Source organism: Panthera leo, chromosome D1, assembly GCF_018350215.1.
Source record: "Panthera leo isolate Ple1 chromosome D1, P.leo_Ple1_pat1.1, whole genome shotgun sequence".
Classification (NCBI taxonomy): domain Eukaryota; kingdom Metazoa; phylum Chordata; class Mammalia; order Carnivora; family Felidae; genus Panthera; species Panthera leo.
In genome coordinates this window covers 99935693-99949380 of record NC_056688.1, presented here as the reverse complement: position 1 = coordinate 99949380, position 13688 = coordinate 99935693, and the positions used below count along the sequence as shown (strand labels likewise).

At 41.8% G+C, this 13688-nt stretch overlaps 2 protein-coding genes across 6 annotated transcripts in view; both read right to left on the bottom strand.

Annotated features, from left to right (window-relative positions):
* LOC122199693 (olfactory receptor 4B1-like) overlaps window positions 1-13688 on the bottom strand; it is a 52631-nt gene that overhangs the window by 16231 nt on the left and 22712 nt on the right. The window contains exon 1 of one of the 5 annotated variants that reach the window (XM_042904966.1): window positions 5430-5543. The exons of 3 other annotated variants lie outside the window; for them this stretch is intronic. The gene's annotated coding sequence lies outside the window, so the exon portion shown is untranslated. Of the gene's footprint in view, window positions 1-5429; window positions 5544-7137; window positions 7286-13688 lie in introns of those variants that run through there. One more of the 5 variants, XR_006193599.1, reaches the window with a different exon arrangement.
* LOC122199692 (olfactory receptor 4B1) lies at window positions 2962-4503 on the bottom strand. The gene has a single exon (XM_042904964.1). It carries the CDS (start codon window positions 4501-4503, stop codon window positions 3568-3570), a length of 936 nt encoding a protein of 311 aa, XP_042760898.1. The 3' UTR covers window positions 2962-3567.

The following is a 13688-nucleotide window of genomic DNA, read 5'->3' as shown; positions in this document are numbered from 1 at the left end:
TTCAGAGATCCGCTTCGGGAGGGGCCCCTCTTCCGTGGACCTCTCGTCTACGCTTGGCTCCAGAGAATCCGTTCTGCTAGTCTTCTGGCGATTTTCTGGGTTATTTAGGCAGGTGTGGGTGGAATCTAAGTGAGCCGCAGGATGTGGTGAGCTCAGCATCCTCCTACCCCGCCATCTTCCCAGAAGCCCCCCTGTTTTTTTTTTTTCTAATTTTTCTTTAATGAGATGATTTTATATTTATTCTCTGAAAAATACATGTTTCAATGCTCAGAATCAACCATTGAGAACTAACTACATGGTCTCCAGTGCTAAGTGGCATAATTAGACTGACACTTCTGTGAACTGAGAAGTTGTTTTTAACATTTCACAACATTCTCTGGCTCTTAAACAATGGGGGAAAAATGTATTCCTTTAATTCCTGTGTTTTTCCAGTGAGACCAGAACAAAGTGAGTAATTAACTCTCAATAGACCCACCAAGTCTCAAGCCTCACTAGGGTAAGGGAATCCTTGAGAATTTTGACAATTCAGTTACTATAGATGTTTTCTGCCCCTGCAGTATTCAATGACTCAGAGTTTGTTGATGATGTTCTTTTTCAAAGCTCTCAGTGAAGAACCCAAACATGCACATTGAGTAAGTGGCTCCTATCACAGCCTGCATCCTAACACCCCAACCTCTGCAATACAAGTTCAGTTCCGGACCGTATGCTTTAAAATATACATTAACAAAGTACAAGCACATTCAGCATAAAAGACAATGGGGAGGCTACGATATGGTCTATTCCTTTTTTTTTTTTTTTAATTGAAATATAGTTGACCTACAATACAGTCAACATCTATTTAACAAACATTTATTGAGCACCTACAATGTGCCAGGTACTGTGCTAGGCTTTCAAAGCAATTAAGTGACAGAGAATGCTTAGCCCAAAGAAGTCTCAAAACCAAAGAACTGAATTGCCTTTAAACTTTTTGGTATGCAATCGAGGCCTATTCTGAGTAGCTCAAAAGGACGAAAAGAAGACCTACATGTGGACAGACATGTAATTACCAACAGCAACAATAACAACGATGATGGCTAATATTTATTGGGTCCATGGTACAACTCTATACCCTGTTATTTTCTAAAAGCTTTATGTATGTTATTGTATTTAATATTCAGAATAATCTTATGAAGTGCATGCTAGTATTAATCTTATTTTAATTATGCAAAAACACATGTTTAGAGAAATGAAGTAGTTAGATCTTGGGTTGTGGCTGAGAGGCAACTGAAACATCCTACTGAATTTCAGAGCCTGAGCCCTTAAAATTTTAACAGGCAGAGATGTGCTCTTCACCATGAAAGTGTTCAGAAAGAATCAGTGAGAATTGATATACAAAGGACAGTACATGGGCATCAAGGGTTAATTCAACAAGCACCAGCTACATGCATTCACCCAGCCACAAAGAAGGGTGAACAGTCTTGCCCTTGAAAGAAACATGTATAAAATAATTACAATCAGAATAAGGGCAATGACAAATATAACCTTGGACAGGAGACATAAATCCAACTCAAGGAGGAGGGAAGTCAGAGAAGGCCTCATAAGTGAGATGACTTTAACCCACAGCATAAAAGGATGTATACGATTTTGCCATATAGAAAAGGCTGGTAAAGTTATTCTGGGCAGAAGTATTTTCTCAGGGTTTAGTGATGGTCATCTATGACCATGATTACTGGAGAAGTGGGGAAGATTTCCTGCTGCCTTGAAAACCACTATTCACCTACATGTTCAGTCAGCACCTAAGGAGAAAGAGAGAAGCCTCTAAGGCCCAGAGCACACCTGCAATGCTTCATCCCTCTGCAAGGAAACTGCCTGAATTACTTCATCTGATCCTCAAGGAGAGGTGGAAGGACAGAGCGCAAATGCAAAGCCATTCTTTGTAATTCCAAAGCCAAAGGGGCAAATTTTATTATAACCTCTAAATTGTCCACAATGATATGAGTTGGTTGGGTGAGGTGGAGTTTGGAGAGGTGAAAGAATCTACGAGGTCACCAAAATGAGGAAGGAGTACATGACAATGAAGCTACTGTTGGCCAATACAATAACCCTCTCCACAAAAGTGTCAGTGCAGGCAAGCCTGGATAATAGCTGGAGACCACAGGAGTCATGGCCAGTCACAGCAGGATCACAATAACAGAGACATAGACTGTCTCATCCTACTTCACCAAGAAACACTAATAGGCATAAGAAACGGACTTGGCATGGTCACCTAGAATAAATGACAGAAGTCTGGAGTAGAAACATGCATGGGTAGTATTTCCCTTCCTTTAATTCTTCAAGTTAGGCCTAATAAGAATTTTCTACATTCTGGGGGTGCCTGGGTGGCTCAGTCAGTTAACCATTCAACTCTTGATTTTGGCTTAGGTCATGATCTCACAGTCTTGAGGGCGTGGAGCCTGCTTGGGATTCTCTCTCCCCCTCTCCCTCTGCCCCCACCATGGTCACATTTCCTCTCTAAAAAATACATATATATTAAATAAAAATAAATTTTAAAAAATAAAAAATAAAAAATTTCCTACATTCTGTATTTACATTTGGATAAGGCTAAAAGTGATCTTTTCCTTAAAATGTTTGACTTGATCTTTCCCTATTGCTATCTAGAACCTATGCCCTTTTGATATATTTTTTTTAACTTATGGATACTGGACATTGTGAAAAGGCCTGTGGAGACTGAAGACCTACCTTTTGTACCAACATGTCACAAGAATCGAAATGGCCCCAGGGACTTTTTCAGTACTTGTAATCAGACAGCCCATGGTACAAGACACCAAGAACCAATCAGAAAATAGAAAAATTCATGGACACAATTTTCTTTTTTTTTATGTTTATTTATTTTTGAGAGACAGAGCATGAGCAGGGGAGGGACAGAGAGAGAGGGAGACACAGAACCCAAAGCAGGCTCCAGGCTCGGAGCTGTCAGCACGGAGCCCCACATGGGGCTCCAACCCACAAAATTCAAGACCATGATCTGGGCCGAAGTCAGGCACTTAACCGACTGAGCCACCCAGGTGCCCCCAGACACAATTTTCAAAGATACATTTCTCCACAGTGGAAGAGAAGATCATATTGGCACTCTCCTCAAATATCCCATGATAATTCCTCTGTTTGGTTCTCCTTCTTAATGAAATATAAGCTGTTGTCATTAGGAGACTGAACACAGAAGGGAGAAGGAAGGGAGGGAGGAAGGGAGGGAGGGAAGAAGGGAGGGAAGGAGAGAGGAAGTATGTCATAGAAGTACTTTAACTTACAAAACATCTGTCAAAATATTCTCCTTTGCATTTGCCATTTAGTTTGAGTCTCAATGTTACCCAACCTCATGATATTCTTGGATATCATAGAGGCAATCTGATCTCTTCCCTTGGAACATTATACCAAGATACAAGCAAGTGTTTGGTTATTAAGGAGAATCACAGCAACAGTAACATTAAGTCCTTACATTTGTTTTTGCCATTCCTGAATGTCCCACTGAAATCAAAATTCATTTCAAAAACAAAGAATAATTAGATGTTTTTCTTTATCACTTTCCCATTTTTATTCCATCCCTAAGTTCTTTTTGCCCCACAACCTCCTCATGGCAATTTTCACCTCTGCATTTCTGAGTGTGTAGATGATGGGGTTCAGCATGGGGGTGACAACTGTGTAGAACACGGCCACCAGTTTGTCCTCAGTGAAAGTGGAGGAGGGTCGCATGTAGAGGAAGATGGCAGGTCCAAAGAACAAGACGACCACTGTGATGTGAGAGGCACAGGTAGAGAGGGCTTTGCGCCTCCCCTCTGCAGAATGGTTCCTCAAGTTGACAAGGATGATAATATAGGAGGACACCAAAATGAGGAAGGAACACAGAGCAATTAAGCCACTGTTGGCCAACACAATAACCCCCTCCACAAAGGTGTCAGTGCAGGCAAGCTTGAATAATGGCTGAAGATCACAGAAGTAGTGGTCAATCACATTGGGACCACAGAAGGGTAACTGGACGGTGATGAGAATCTGTATAACGGAGTGGAAAAAGCCCCCAAGCCAGGAGCCAGCCACCAGTACATGACACAGTTGGCGGCTCATAATGTTCATATACTGAAGAGGCTTGCAGATGGCCACATAGCGGTCATAGGCCATCACCACAAGCAAAAGGATCTCAGTGACCCCAAAGAAGTGGAAGAAGAATATCTGAGCCACACAGCCCTCCAGAGAGATGGTTTTAATCTTGGCAAGTAAGTCTGTCATGAATTTAGGGACAACAGTAGAGGAGTAAGTGATCTCCACCAGGGACAAGTAGCTAAGGAAGAAGTACATGGGGGAACACAGACTCTTACTGACATTGACTGTCAGAACAATGAGACCATTGCCCACCACTGTGGCCAGGTACACAGGAAGAAACACCACAAAGCACGCTCTCTGAACCTCTGGATCCTGAAACAGGCCAGTGAAAATTAATTCAGTCACATTATTTGTAATGGCCATGGACTCCATCTGGAGAAAATGTATCTCAGAGAAGAGCCCTGTGACAAAACAAACACATCATAACAACAATCCTTCATGTTTATTTAGCACTTGCCTGTTAATAGAGCCCTTTTGCACATATTATCTTATTGGTTTATTTTACTTATTTATTTGTTAATATCACAAACGTTTATCCATTCACTGCCCAACAGTCCACTCTATACAAGACACTATGCAATCTATCTTGCAAAAAAACTCCATGATCTCCTTATCACAAGGGAGAAAACCAAAGCTCAAAGGGGTTGGGAATTAGCGAAGCCTCCCAGTAAGAAGTGGATCCAGAACAAGAACCAGATCATTTTATTCCAACTGGTATGTTATTTCAAGTATACCACACTGGAAATAATAATCAACATTTTCAGCATTAATAAGTATCCATATTACCAACAATTCTCCCATTCTCAACATTTCTCATCATGCCTTTGCATGAGAAATTCTCAAGTAAACGTCTCGTGAATCCCTGGTTTCCTCCATTTACTTCCCAGAAATGCCAATTTCATTCATAGTTCTCCCTTTCTAAAGAATATCTTCAATATTTTCCTTACACGGATTATCTAAGTTTCTGGATTCTCTCAGGTCCTATGGTTTTGCTCAATCCCACATCTTCATGAATTTTTACAAACATTTTGAGAAAATTTTGATACCTGGGGTCCAAGTGGACATCTGGAAGTTGTTGAGAATATAGGTCAGTATCAAACAACAGTTCGAATGTAATATACGGGGATTCACCAGTTTGCTTGTTTCTGTCTTTCAGTTTTCCCACCATTGGTATTTTTTGTCAGCAGGAGGTGAGGATTTATTTTAATTCAGTTCTTTAACCAAATGTTTTATTAAGTACCTACCCTGTGCCCAGGCGATTTGGGACATACAAGAGCAGAACGAAAGATGGCTCTCACCTTCAGGAAGCTTGTAACTACATGCGATTCAGCAGCACGTTCATGACACGAGGCAGAGGAATCTCTCAAAGATTTTCTCTGCTTTTGAAATTGGGTTGAAGGTGTCAAATCACTATGTTGTACACCTGAAACTGATGTAACGTTGTGTGTCAGCTATACCTCAGTTTAAAAAAAAAAAAAAAAAAAGTAAGACTACCCTGAAGTATTTCTTATTCCTTTTATTTTTTTCTTCTTTCACTTGGGCTCCCACACTGAAATAAATTAAATACCTCCCTCATCACTAATCTTTCTCATAGTAAAAACTAGAAGATATACAGAAGGTGAAAATACACTGAGAGAATCTTCGGTGAGTCACCTGGCTAACACTGGAGAAGAAACGGGAGATTGCGTGGCATGAAAGAAGGGCACTGAAGAAGAACAACTGAACAGGAGAGGCGAAGCAAGGGGAGGTTCCCTTTCTGTTCCAGAGGAAGGGAAACAAGGAAACACCAAAAACAACCCACAGACTCAGGGAGCCTGGGTGGCTCAGTCAGTTAAGCGACGGACTCTGGATATCATCAGCTCAAGTCATGATCTCGCTGTCATGAGATCGAGCCCCTTGTGGGGCTCCATCCTGGGTGGGGCCTGCTTGGGATTCTCTGTCTCCCTCCCTCTCTGCTCCTCCCCTCTGTGTGTGCTCTTTCTCTCTCAAAATAAATAAACTTTAAAAATCTTAAACAAAAACAATCCAGCCTCTGGTGGCCGGAGGAAACCTCAAGCATGTGGTGACCCGATTTCACCATTGTCACTGTCATTGTCACCCCGACAGCCACAGCAGCAGATACTGTTGTCCTTTAATCAGTAGCTACTGCGTGCTGGACTGTGATAACCATTGTCCCCTCAATTAATTCTTCCTGTACCACTTTGAGGTCGCTAATTGATAGGTGAGTCAATTGTGACTCAGAGAGGTTAAGTAGCCTGCCCAAATACAGCTTGTGAATGACTGAGCCGAGGCTGAAACCCAGGCCTTTCTAGAAAGGGAGAGAGGACCACCACTCCTCAGCCAGATGAGAAAGTGGTTGGCCACTCCAGCACCTTACAGAAATGACATCAAAACCCATGGTTGATATAAAACTTGTCCAAATCCATTTATTATGCCTTCCCTGTGAATAGCAGGAACATTGGCAGGCAACTGCAAGTTATCGGGAACATTTCAATGCCACCATCTCCGGAATAAGAGAGACGAAGAAGCTATGTGGGACACTGAGCAGAGTGTGAGACTTGGGAATGTCCCCTCCTCCTCTGCCCCTCATGGCACGGCTTTAGTCAGGGGTTAGAGCTGCAACTGGTGACTCCGACCTGTGGAGTGGGTATCTCCCAGCAGGCGCGCTCTGACAGACCCCTCTTCTCAGGGGGTCTTGCAGCAGCACCGCCATTCTGCTCAGCCCTCAGACTTGAATCTTTGCAGTCACCTCTGACTCCTGCCTCTCCCGCTTTTCCCACATTTACACACTCTCCACAACCCACTGATTTCACCAATTTCCTCCTCCATCTTCCTGAAGTCTCGGTCTTCAGGCAGGATAGGAGCCCATGTGAGGATCACCGCAGCTCCTCCATGCACCGACCGTCTCCAGGTGTCACAGGTCTTTCCCCCCCCCCCCCCACCTCCCGCCACCTCCCGCCAGCCTGCATGCTCAAGTCAGCATTCTCCCTGAGTCCCTGTGCTCGGATCACTCAGACACCACCCTGTTGCCTGGATACAGGCCTCAACTCCTCCACTGACTTTCAGAAGCTCTAAAGTATTTCCCCATGCCCTTTTAAGCCAACTTCACTCACCTCTAAATACATATTCTTGCTCTTCTTAGAAGTCCCCTCACCTTCACAAAACAGATGAACATAAGGGAAGGGAAACAAAAATAATACAAACACAGGGAGGGGGGCAAAACAGAAGAGACTCATAAATATGCAGAACAAACTGAGGGTTTCTGGAGGGGTTGTGGGAGAAGGATGGGCTAAATGGGCCAGGGGCACTAAGGAATCTACTCCCGAAATCATTGTTGCACTACATGCTAACTAATTTGGATGTAAATTTAAAAAAATAAAAAATAAAACAAGTTTAAAAAATTAATTAATTAATTAATTAATTTTTTTAAAAAGTCCCCTCACCTTCTCATGAAGGCAAGCCGATAACCACCACAGGAGCATCTTACTTTTCACATTACACGCCATGCCTGCCCCTCCACCTCCCGATCCAAGTCCCACCCCCTCTACAGTGTCCGCTGCCTAGGAAGCCACCCCGGTCGCTTCCACACTTGTGCGTTCGTCTCAGCTCTCGACTCTGGAAATGAGTTTAAGCAATCTGTCTGTTCAGTGCAATGAGGCATGTGGCACCGAGTTCATAGCAAGCCCTCAATAAACATAAGCTATCTTTATTATTGTTGTTACACTTCTAAATGCAAATCTGAACACATCATGCAGTGACCTGAAATCTATCAATGGTCCCCCTGCCTACAAGGCTAAGTCCAGTAGTCTTTGCATGGCATGTACAAACTGGAGCCCGTTCTCTAGTTCCCCTGCTGCCACTGCTCCCGGAGCCCGCCTTCCAGCTAGTCGGAAATAGACATCTTTCTCCCAAACTTGCTCTTTGCACGTATGCTCTTTACATTTTGTGTGGCATGCACACCTCAGCTTTCTAACTGTTTACTCTCGTTTTATTTTTTTTTTTAAGATTTCATTTTTAAGTAATCTCTACAATCTCTACTTGGCATTGAGTTGGGGCTTGAACCCAACCATGCTCCAATGACTGAGCCAACCAGGCGCCCCAAGGTTATTCTTGTTTTAATGCTCAGATCAAAACCACTCATCATTCCCCTCTAGCCAACACTTCTGTGTTTGTTTGTTTGTTTGTTTTTTACATCTTTCTGCTGGAATATTTACCAATTTTTATCATAATTACTGTTTCAGTATCTGTCTCCCTTAATAAGCGGAGCTTGTTCATGTCTGAATCTTCAGAACTAAATACACAGTAAGTACTCAGTAAATGTTCACGGAGTTGAATTTAAAAATGAAGAGATTCTCAAGGCACCTGGGTGGTTCAGTCAGTTAAGCATCCAACTCAATCTCAGCTCAGGTCTTGATCTCAGGGTGGTGAGATCAAGCCCCACACTGGGTTCTGCACTGGGCATGAAGCATACTTTTAAAAAAAAAAAAAAAAGGAAGAAGGAAAAGAAGAAGAAGAAATTCTCTACCACCTACAGTTAGAACCATACAATTTATTACATTTGATTTTTATAGAGACTTTTATTGCTTATTGTGGTTTCATGTTGCCTATTTTTGTCTTCAGTTTATTACTCCTCAAACCCACACGGCACCTAAGTGTCAACCTTACAGATGGTGCTCACTATATATGTAGAGTTTTGATTGGTAAGTTGATTAACCAGTAGAATTGATAAGAAAGAGTAGGTTATTTAATGCTGTCTACATTTTCCTTTCAGTCTATCTTGACCTCATACAACACAGGTGTGACTCTTTTTCATCAAGCATATATAGTTGTGAATAATGTAGATCATTTCTATTTTGGAAACAGACATTTACATTTTACTGCACAAGATCAAAGACACACATATCACAACTTTGCTATTAAAATATTACTGGGGCACCTGGGTGGCTCAGTCGGTTAAGCATCTGACTTCAGCTCAGGTCCTGATCTCACAGTTCATGAGTTCGAGGCCCACATCAGGCTCTGTGTGGACATCCCAGAGCCTGGAGCTTGCTTCAGATACTGTGTCTCCCCCTCTCTCTGCCCCTTCCCTGCTCACACTCTGTCTCTGTCTCTCAACAATAAATAAATGTTAAAAAAATTTTTTTTAAGTTATTACTTCTACCTCATAGATTATTTTCCATGAATTACGTTCCATAGAAGGCATTAGTTGCTCTTTGTTTTATGCAGTGTTGCTTGGACATGAATTGCCCAATTCTCACTTAAGAGACCAAATCTCTGACACACTCCTGTACATATAACATCTGAGTCTATACGTTGAGAAGATTACCATTTAGGACCACATGATATATATTTTAAAATACAAACAAAAAATTCATTAGGGAAATGTAAGACAATTGTATCGGATGAGCTCATGGCATCATTGTGAGGCACGGAAGTGATGAATCACAGGTCAGAAGTGACCCGCCTTTTTAGTGGAGGGAACATTTCCAGGTTCACGGACCTCTAAGGGACTGGAGAAAACAAAACGAGAACACCTGCTGAGCCGCCCTTCTCTCTCCTCAGGGGCTGGTCTCAGGTAGGGATTGTGGGAACAAGCACTGCAGGTGGCTGCCGATGCTGAGCTCGATCACATCATGTGTCTCTGGGAACAGATTTTTTTATTTTCTTGGAATAGGGTAACAATTCATATCTGACATGGTTGTTGCAAGAGGGCTGCCTGGCAAACAGGAAGCTCTCAATAAGTAGTAGCTATTATCAGCTCGCCCTTCCTGGTATTTATTTACATTTCTCTCTGCTTTCTCATTCCCCTTGCCCGAAAGAAAGACAGCTAGTCGGCAACAAATTACCTCCTCCAGCACTTCCCCAGATAAAACCCTCACCCTAGGATCACGGATTAGAAGGTAACCCGTGGATTACATGTAAACCTAGGTAGGTAAGTGATGTTCTAGACCCTAACTAGGTACAACTTTATCCTCCCAAATACAGTCTGAATGACGAGGACAAAATAACAAGTGATAGAGAGCTTGGAAGACCTACTGCAATGAACTGAAAGTCACATCACAAGGGCCTCCTTCCCACAACTCACTCTAGAGCCCAAGTGGTACTTGACGGAATCCCAGAATGTGAACGTCGAGGAGAACTTTAGGGCACATTCTGTTCAGCCCCCTCCTTTATACAGGGGCAGAAACTGAGGCTCGGGGAGGAAAAGTGACTCATTCTACATCACCCTGTGATCTGCAGCCTATCAAAGTCTCCACATTCAGTCAACCTGAGACACCCTCCTGGGTATGGCGTTACCTACCTTGTTTGAGTAATGTTCAGTTTTACAGCAAAGACTTGAACATAAAGGTTCTCCTCCTTAGAATCAGGAGCAATTTCTCCATCTGTTGCAAGAGCCCATCACTCAAAGGGATGTCACTCAAAGGGCTGAGGAGACTGACGCGGTGCGCCCTGGAACACAGGAAGCTCTCTTCACAACAAAACTGTTCCACAGGTTCCTTCCTCCACATCGAAGGCCCCCAGTGGGCTGAGCCACTTCATCACAGCTAAGACATTAGGCGAAACTGAGGAAACTTCAGAGCTGAAAGGCAATTTAAAGACCATGAATCCCATCTTCTTAGTTGACAGATGAGGCAGCGAAGAGCCAGAGAGTTTAACTGACTTCTGAGTCACTCAGCTAGTGACTGGTCAAGTTGCTGAGGCACTGTTTCCATGACAATGAATTCCCTTCTAGTGACTTTGATTTTGTGATTGTGATTGCCAACTAACAGTGCCAATCTTGCTTCCACACAACAAAATTCCACGGGTTCTATGATCTTTTAGAAAATGAACAGCCTGTGGTGATGCAGGTAAATCACAAAGGGAAGGATTCAGGGAATCATCCCCATAGTCGGTCTTTAGATCATCTATTTAGAAACTATAAACTAGAAAAAAAAAACAGGTACAGAAAAGAGCTAGCCAATGAGTTTTAGGTTCTATTTTTTAGTTTAGAAAACCCACTCACACTCACTAGAAGACCAAAGACTGTTTTTCAATATGGAGATGCTTAAACTATTTAAAATAAATTGAGCCTCACAGTGTGATCAAGAGCCACATTCCCCATGGAATTTATTGTCTCTAGTGTAAAACTTTACCAAAAATTTGTGAGCTAGGAAAAGGTTCAAGACGTTTTTCAATTAATTCAGCTGGAGAACTTTGAGAAGTTATAAACACCGAGCAATTATGCTCTGAGGAAAGCTAAAGACATAACAAACATTTAAGTATATGAAAATAAAATGCTGAATTAGAAATATAAAATCTAAGAACAAAAAAAAAGTTTTTAAAATGAGGAAGGGGTGAAATGAGAGTTGATTAAACTCAAGAAAAAAGAAAAGCCAAAAAACTTGTGTCAGCAATGAAAATTAAAGTACCAAAGGGAGAATATTCAAATTAAAATATAATAAACAGCTTGAAAGTAAATCAGACAATCAAAGGAAATAAAATGACATTTAAAAGGGCGAAAAGAAAGAGGTGGAAATAGAAGTTAGACCAAGGAGACCTAATATAATTGATGTCCTTAAAAAAAATCAAAACAATAGGATAGTGCCAATATTTAAAACTATAATCCAAAAAATATTTCATCAATTTAAAAATACCTAAATCTTGAGGCACCTGGGTGACTCGGTTAAGCATCTGACTCTTGACTGCAGCTCAGCTCATGATCTCACAGTTTGTGGGTTTGAGTCCCACAGCAGGCTCTATGCTGACAGTGCTTGGGATTCTCTCTCTCCCTCTTTCTCTGCCACTCCCCTGCTCACATGCTCTCTCTCCTCTCTTTCAAAATAAACAAATAAACTTAAAAAAAAATCCTGAATCCACACATTTAAAGGATCCACTGGGTACCAGGAAAGATTAACACAGAACAACCAACCCTGATATGTATTCTAATAAAACTATTAGACATTAAAGGTAAAGAAAGGGGGCACCTGGGTGGCTCAGTCAATTGAGTGTCCGACTTCAGCTCAGGTCATGATCTCGCAGTCCGTGAGTTCGAGCCCTACGTCAGGCTTTGTGCCTAGAGCCTGTTTCAGATTCTGTGTCTCCCTCTCTCTCTGACCCTCCCCTATTCATGCTCTGCCTCTCTCTGTCTCAAAAAATAAACGTTAAAAAAAATTTTTTAAAAGAAAGAAATCCTCAGGAACTCTAGGCAAAATTATAAATAACTTACAAAAACAGAAGAATTCTTGTGGCATGCAAATTCCCAAAAACACTATAAAGCAAGGCAACTGTGTAGCAGCATTTTCAAGAATGTTAAGAAAGTATAAACTAGAATATTATTCCTAGCCAAGCTGTCCTTTAATAAACTAAAGTTTTGATCATATAGTAACTCAGTAAATACTGTATGTACATAAGCACCCTTTCTGAAAAATCTACTGCATAAGGAGTTTCATCCAACCAAAAGATGACTGAGAAAACTTTAATAGAAGGACAGTCAGGGGGCGTCTGGGTGGCTCAGTGGGTTAAAGCATCGACTTCAGTTCAGATCATAACCTCAAAGTTCGTGGGTTCGAGCCTTGCATCAGTCTCTGTGCTGACAGCTCAGAGCCTGGAGCCTACTTCAGATTCTGTGTTTCCCTCTCTCTCTGACCCTCCCCCACTTGTGCTGTGTCTCTGTCTCTCAAAAATAAGTAAATGTTTAAAAAAAAAAAAAAAGGACAGTCAGTTCTGTTAGGTGTTTCTTTTTCATGCAGTTTCAAGACTTTGTTGTTAGATGCAAATACTATTAGGATTATTATGTCTTTTTGGCAAATTGATCCATCTGTCACCTCTTTATCTTTGGTAATATTCCTTGTACTAAAGTCTACTTTGATATCAATAGAGTTGCTCTAGCTTTCATTGATTACTGCATTTATTATATATCTTGTTCCATTTTACTCCTAATCTATGTATGTCTTCACATTTAAATAATGCCTTACAGGTAGGATAAATTTGGGCTTGGTATTTTATATAATTTGAATATTTTTAAATTAGTGTTTAGATAATTTACATTTAATTTAAGTATTGATTGGTTTGACTTACTTCTTTTTTTAAATTTTTTAAGTTTATTTATTTATTTTGAGAGACAGAGGGAGTACAGCTGGGGAGGGGCAGAGAAAAGGAGAGACAGACTCTTTTTTTTTTTTTTAATGTTTATTCATTTTTGAGACAGGGAGAGACAGAGCATGAACAAGGGAGGGTCAGAGAGAGGGAGACACAGAATACGAAGCAGGCTCCAGGCTCTGAGCTGTCAGCACAGAGCCCGACGCGGGGCTAGAACTCACGGACCGCAAGATCATGACCTGAGCCGAAGTCGGCCGCCCAACCGACTGAGCCACCCAGGCGCCCCAGGAGAGACAGACTCTTAAGCAGCCTCCACACCATCAGCATAGAGCCCGATGTGGGGCTCAAATTCACAAACTGTGAGATCATGACCTAAGCTGAGATTCACTCAGACGCTTAACCGACTGCACCACCCAGGAGCCTGCCCCTTGGTTTGATTCAATCCAAACACCTTTCCAATTCTTTACGTTCCATCGTTT

Coding starts and splice junctions, on each gene's coding strand:
- LOC122199692 (XM_042904964.1), bottom strand. CDS start 4,503: ATGGAGTCCATGGCCATTACAAATAATGTGACTGAATTAATTTTCACT.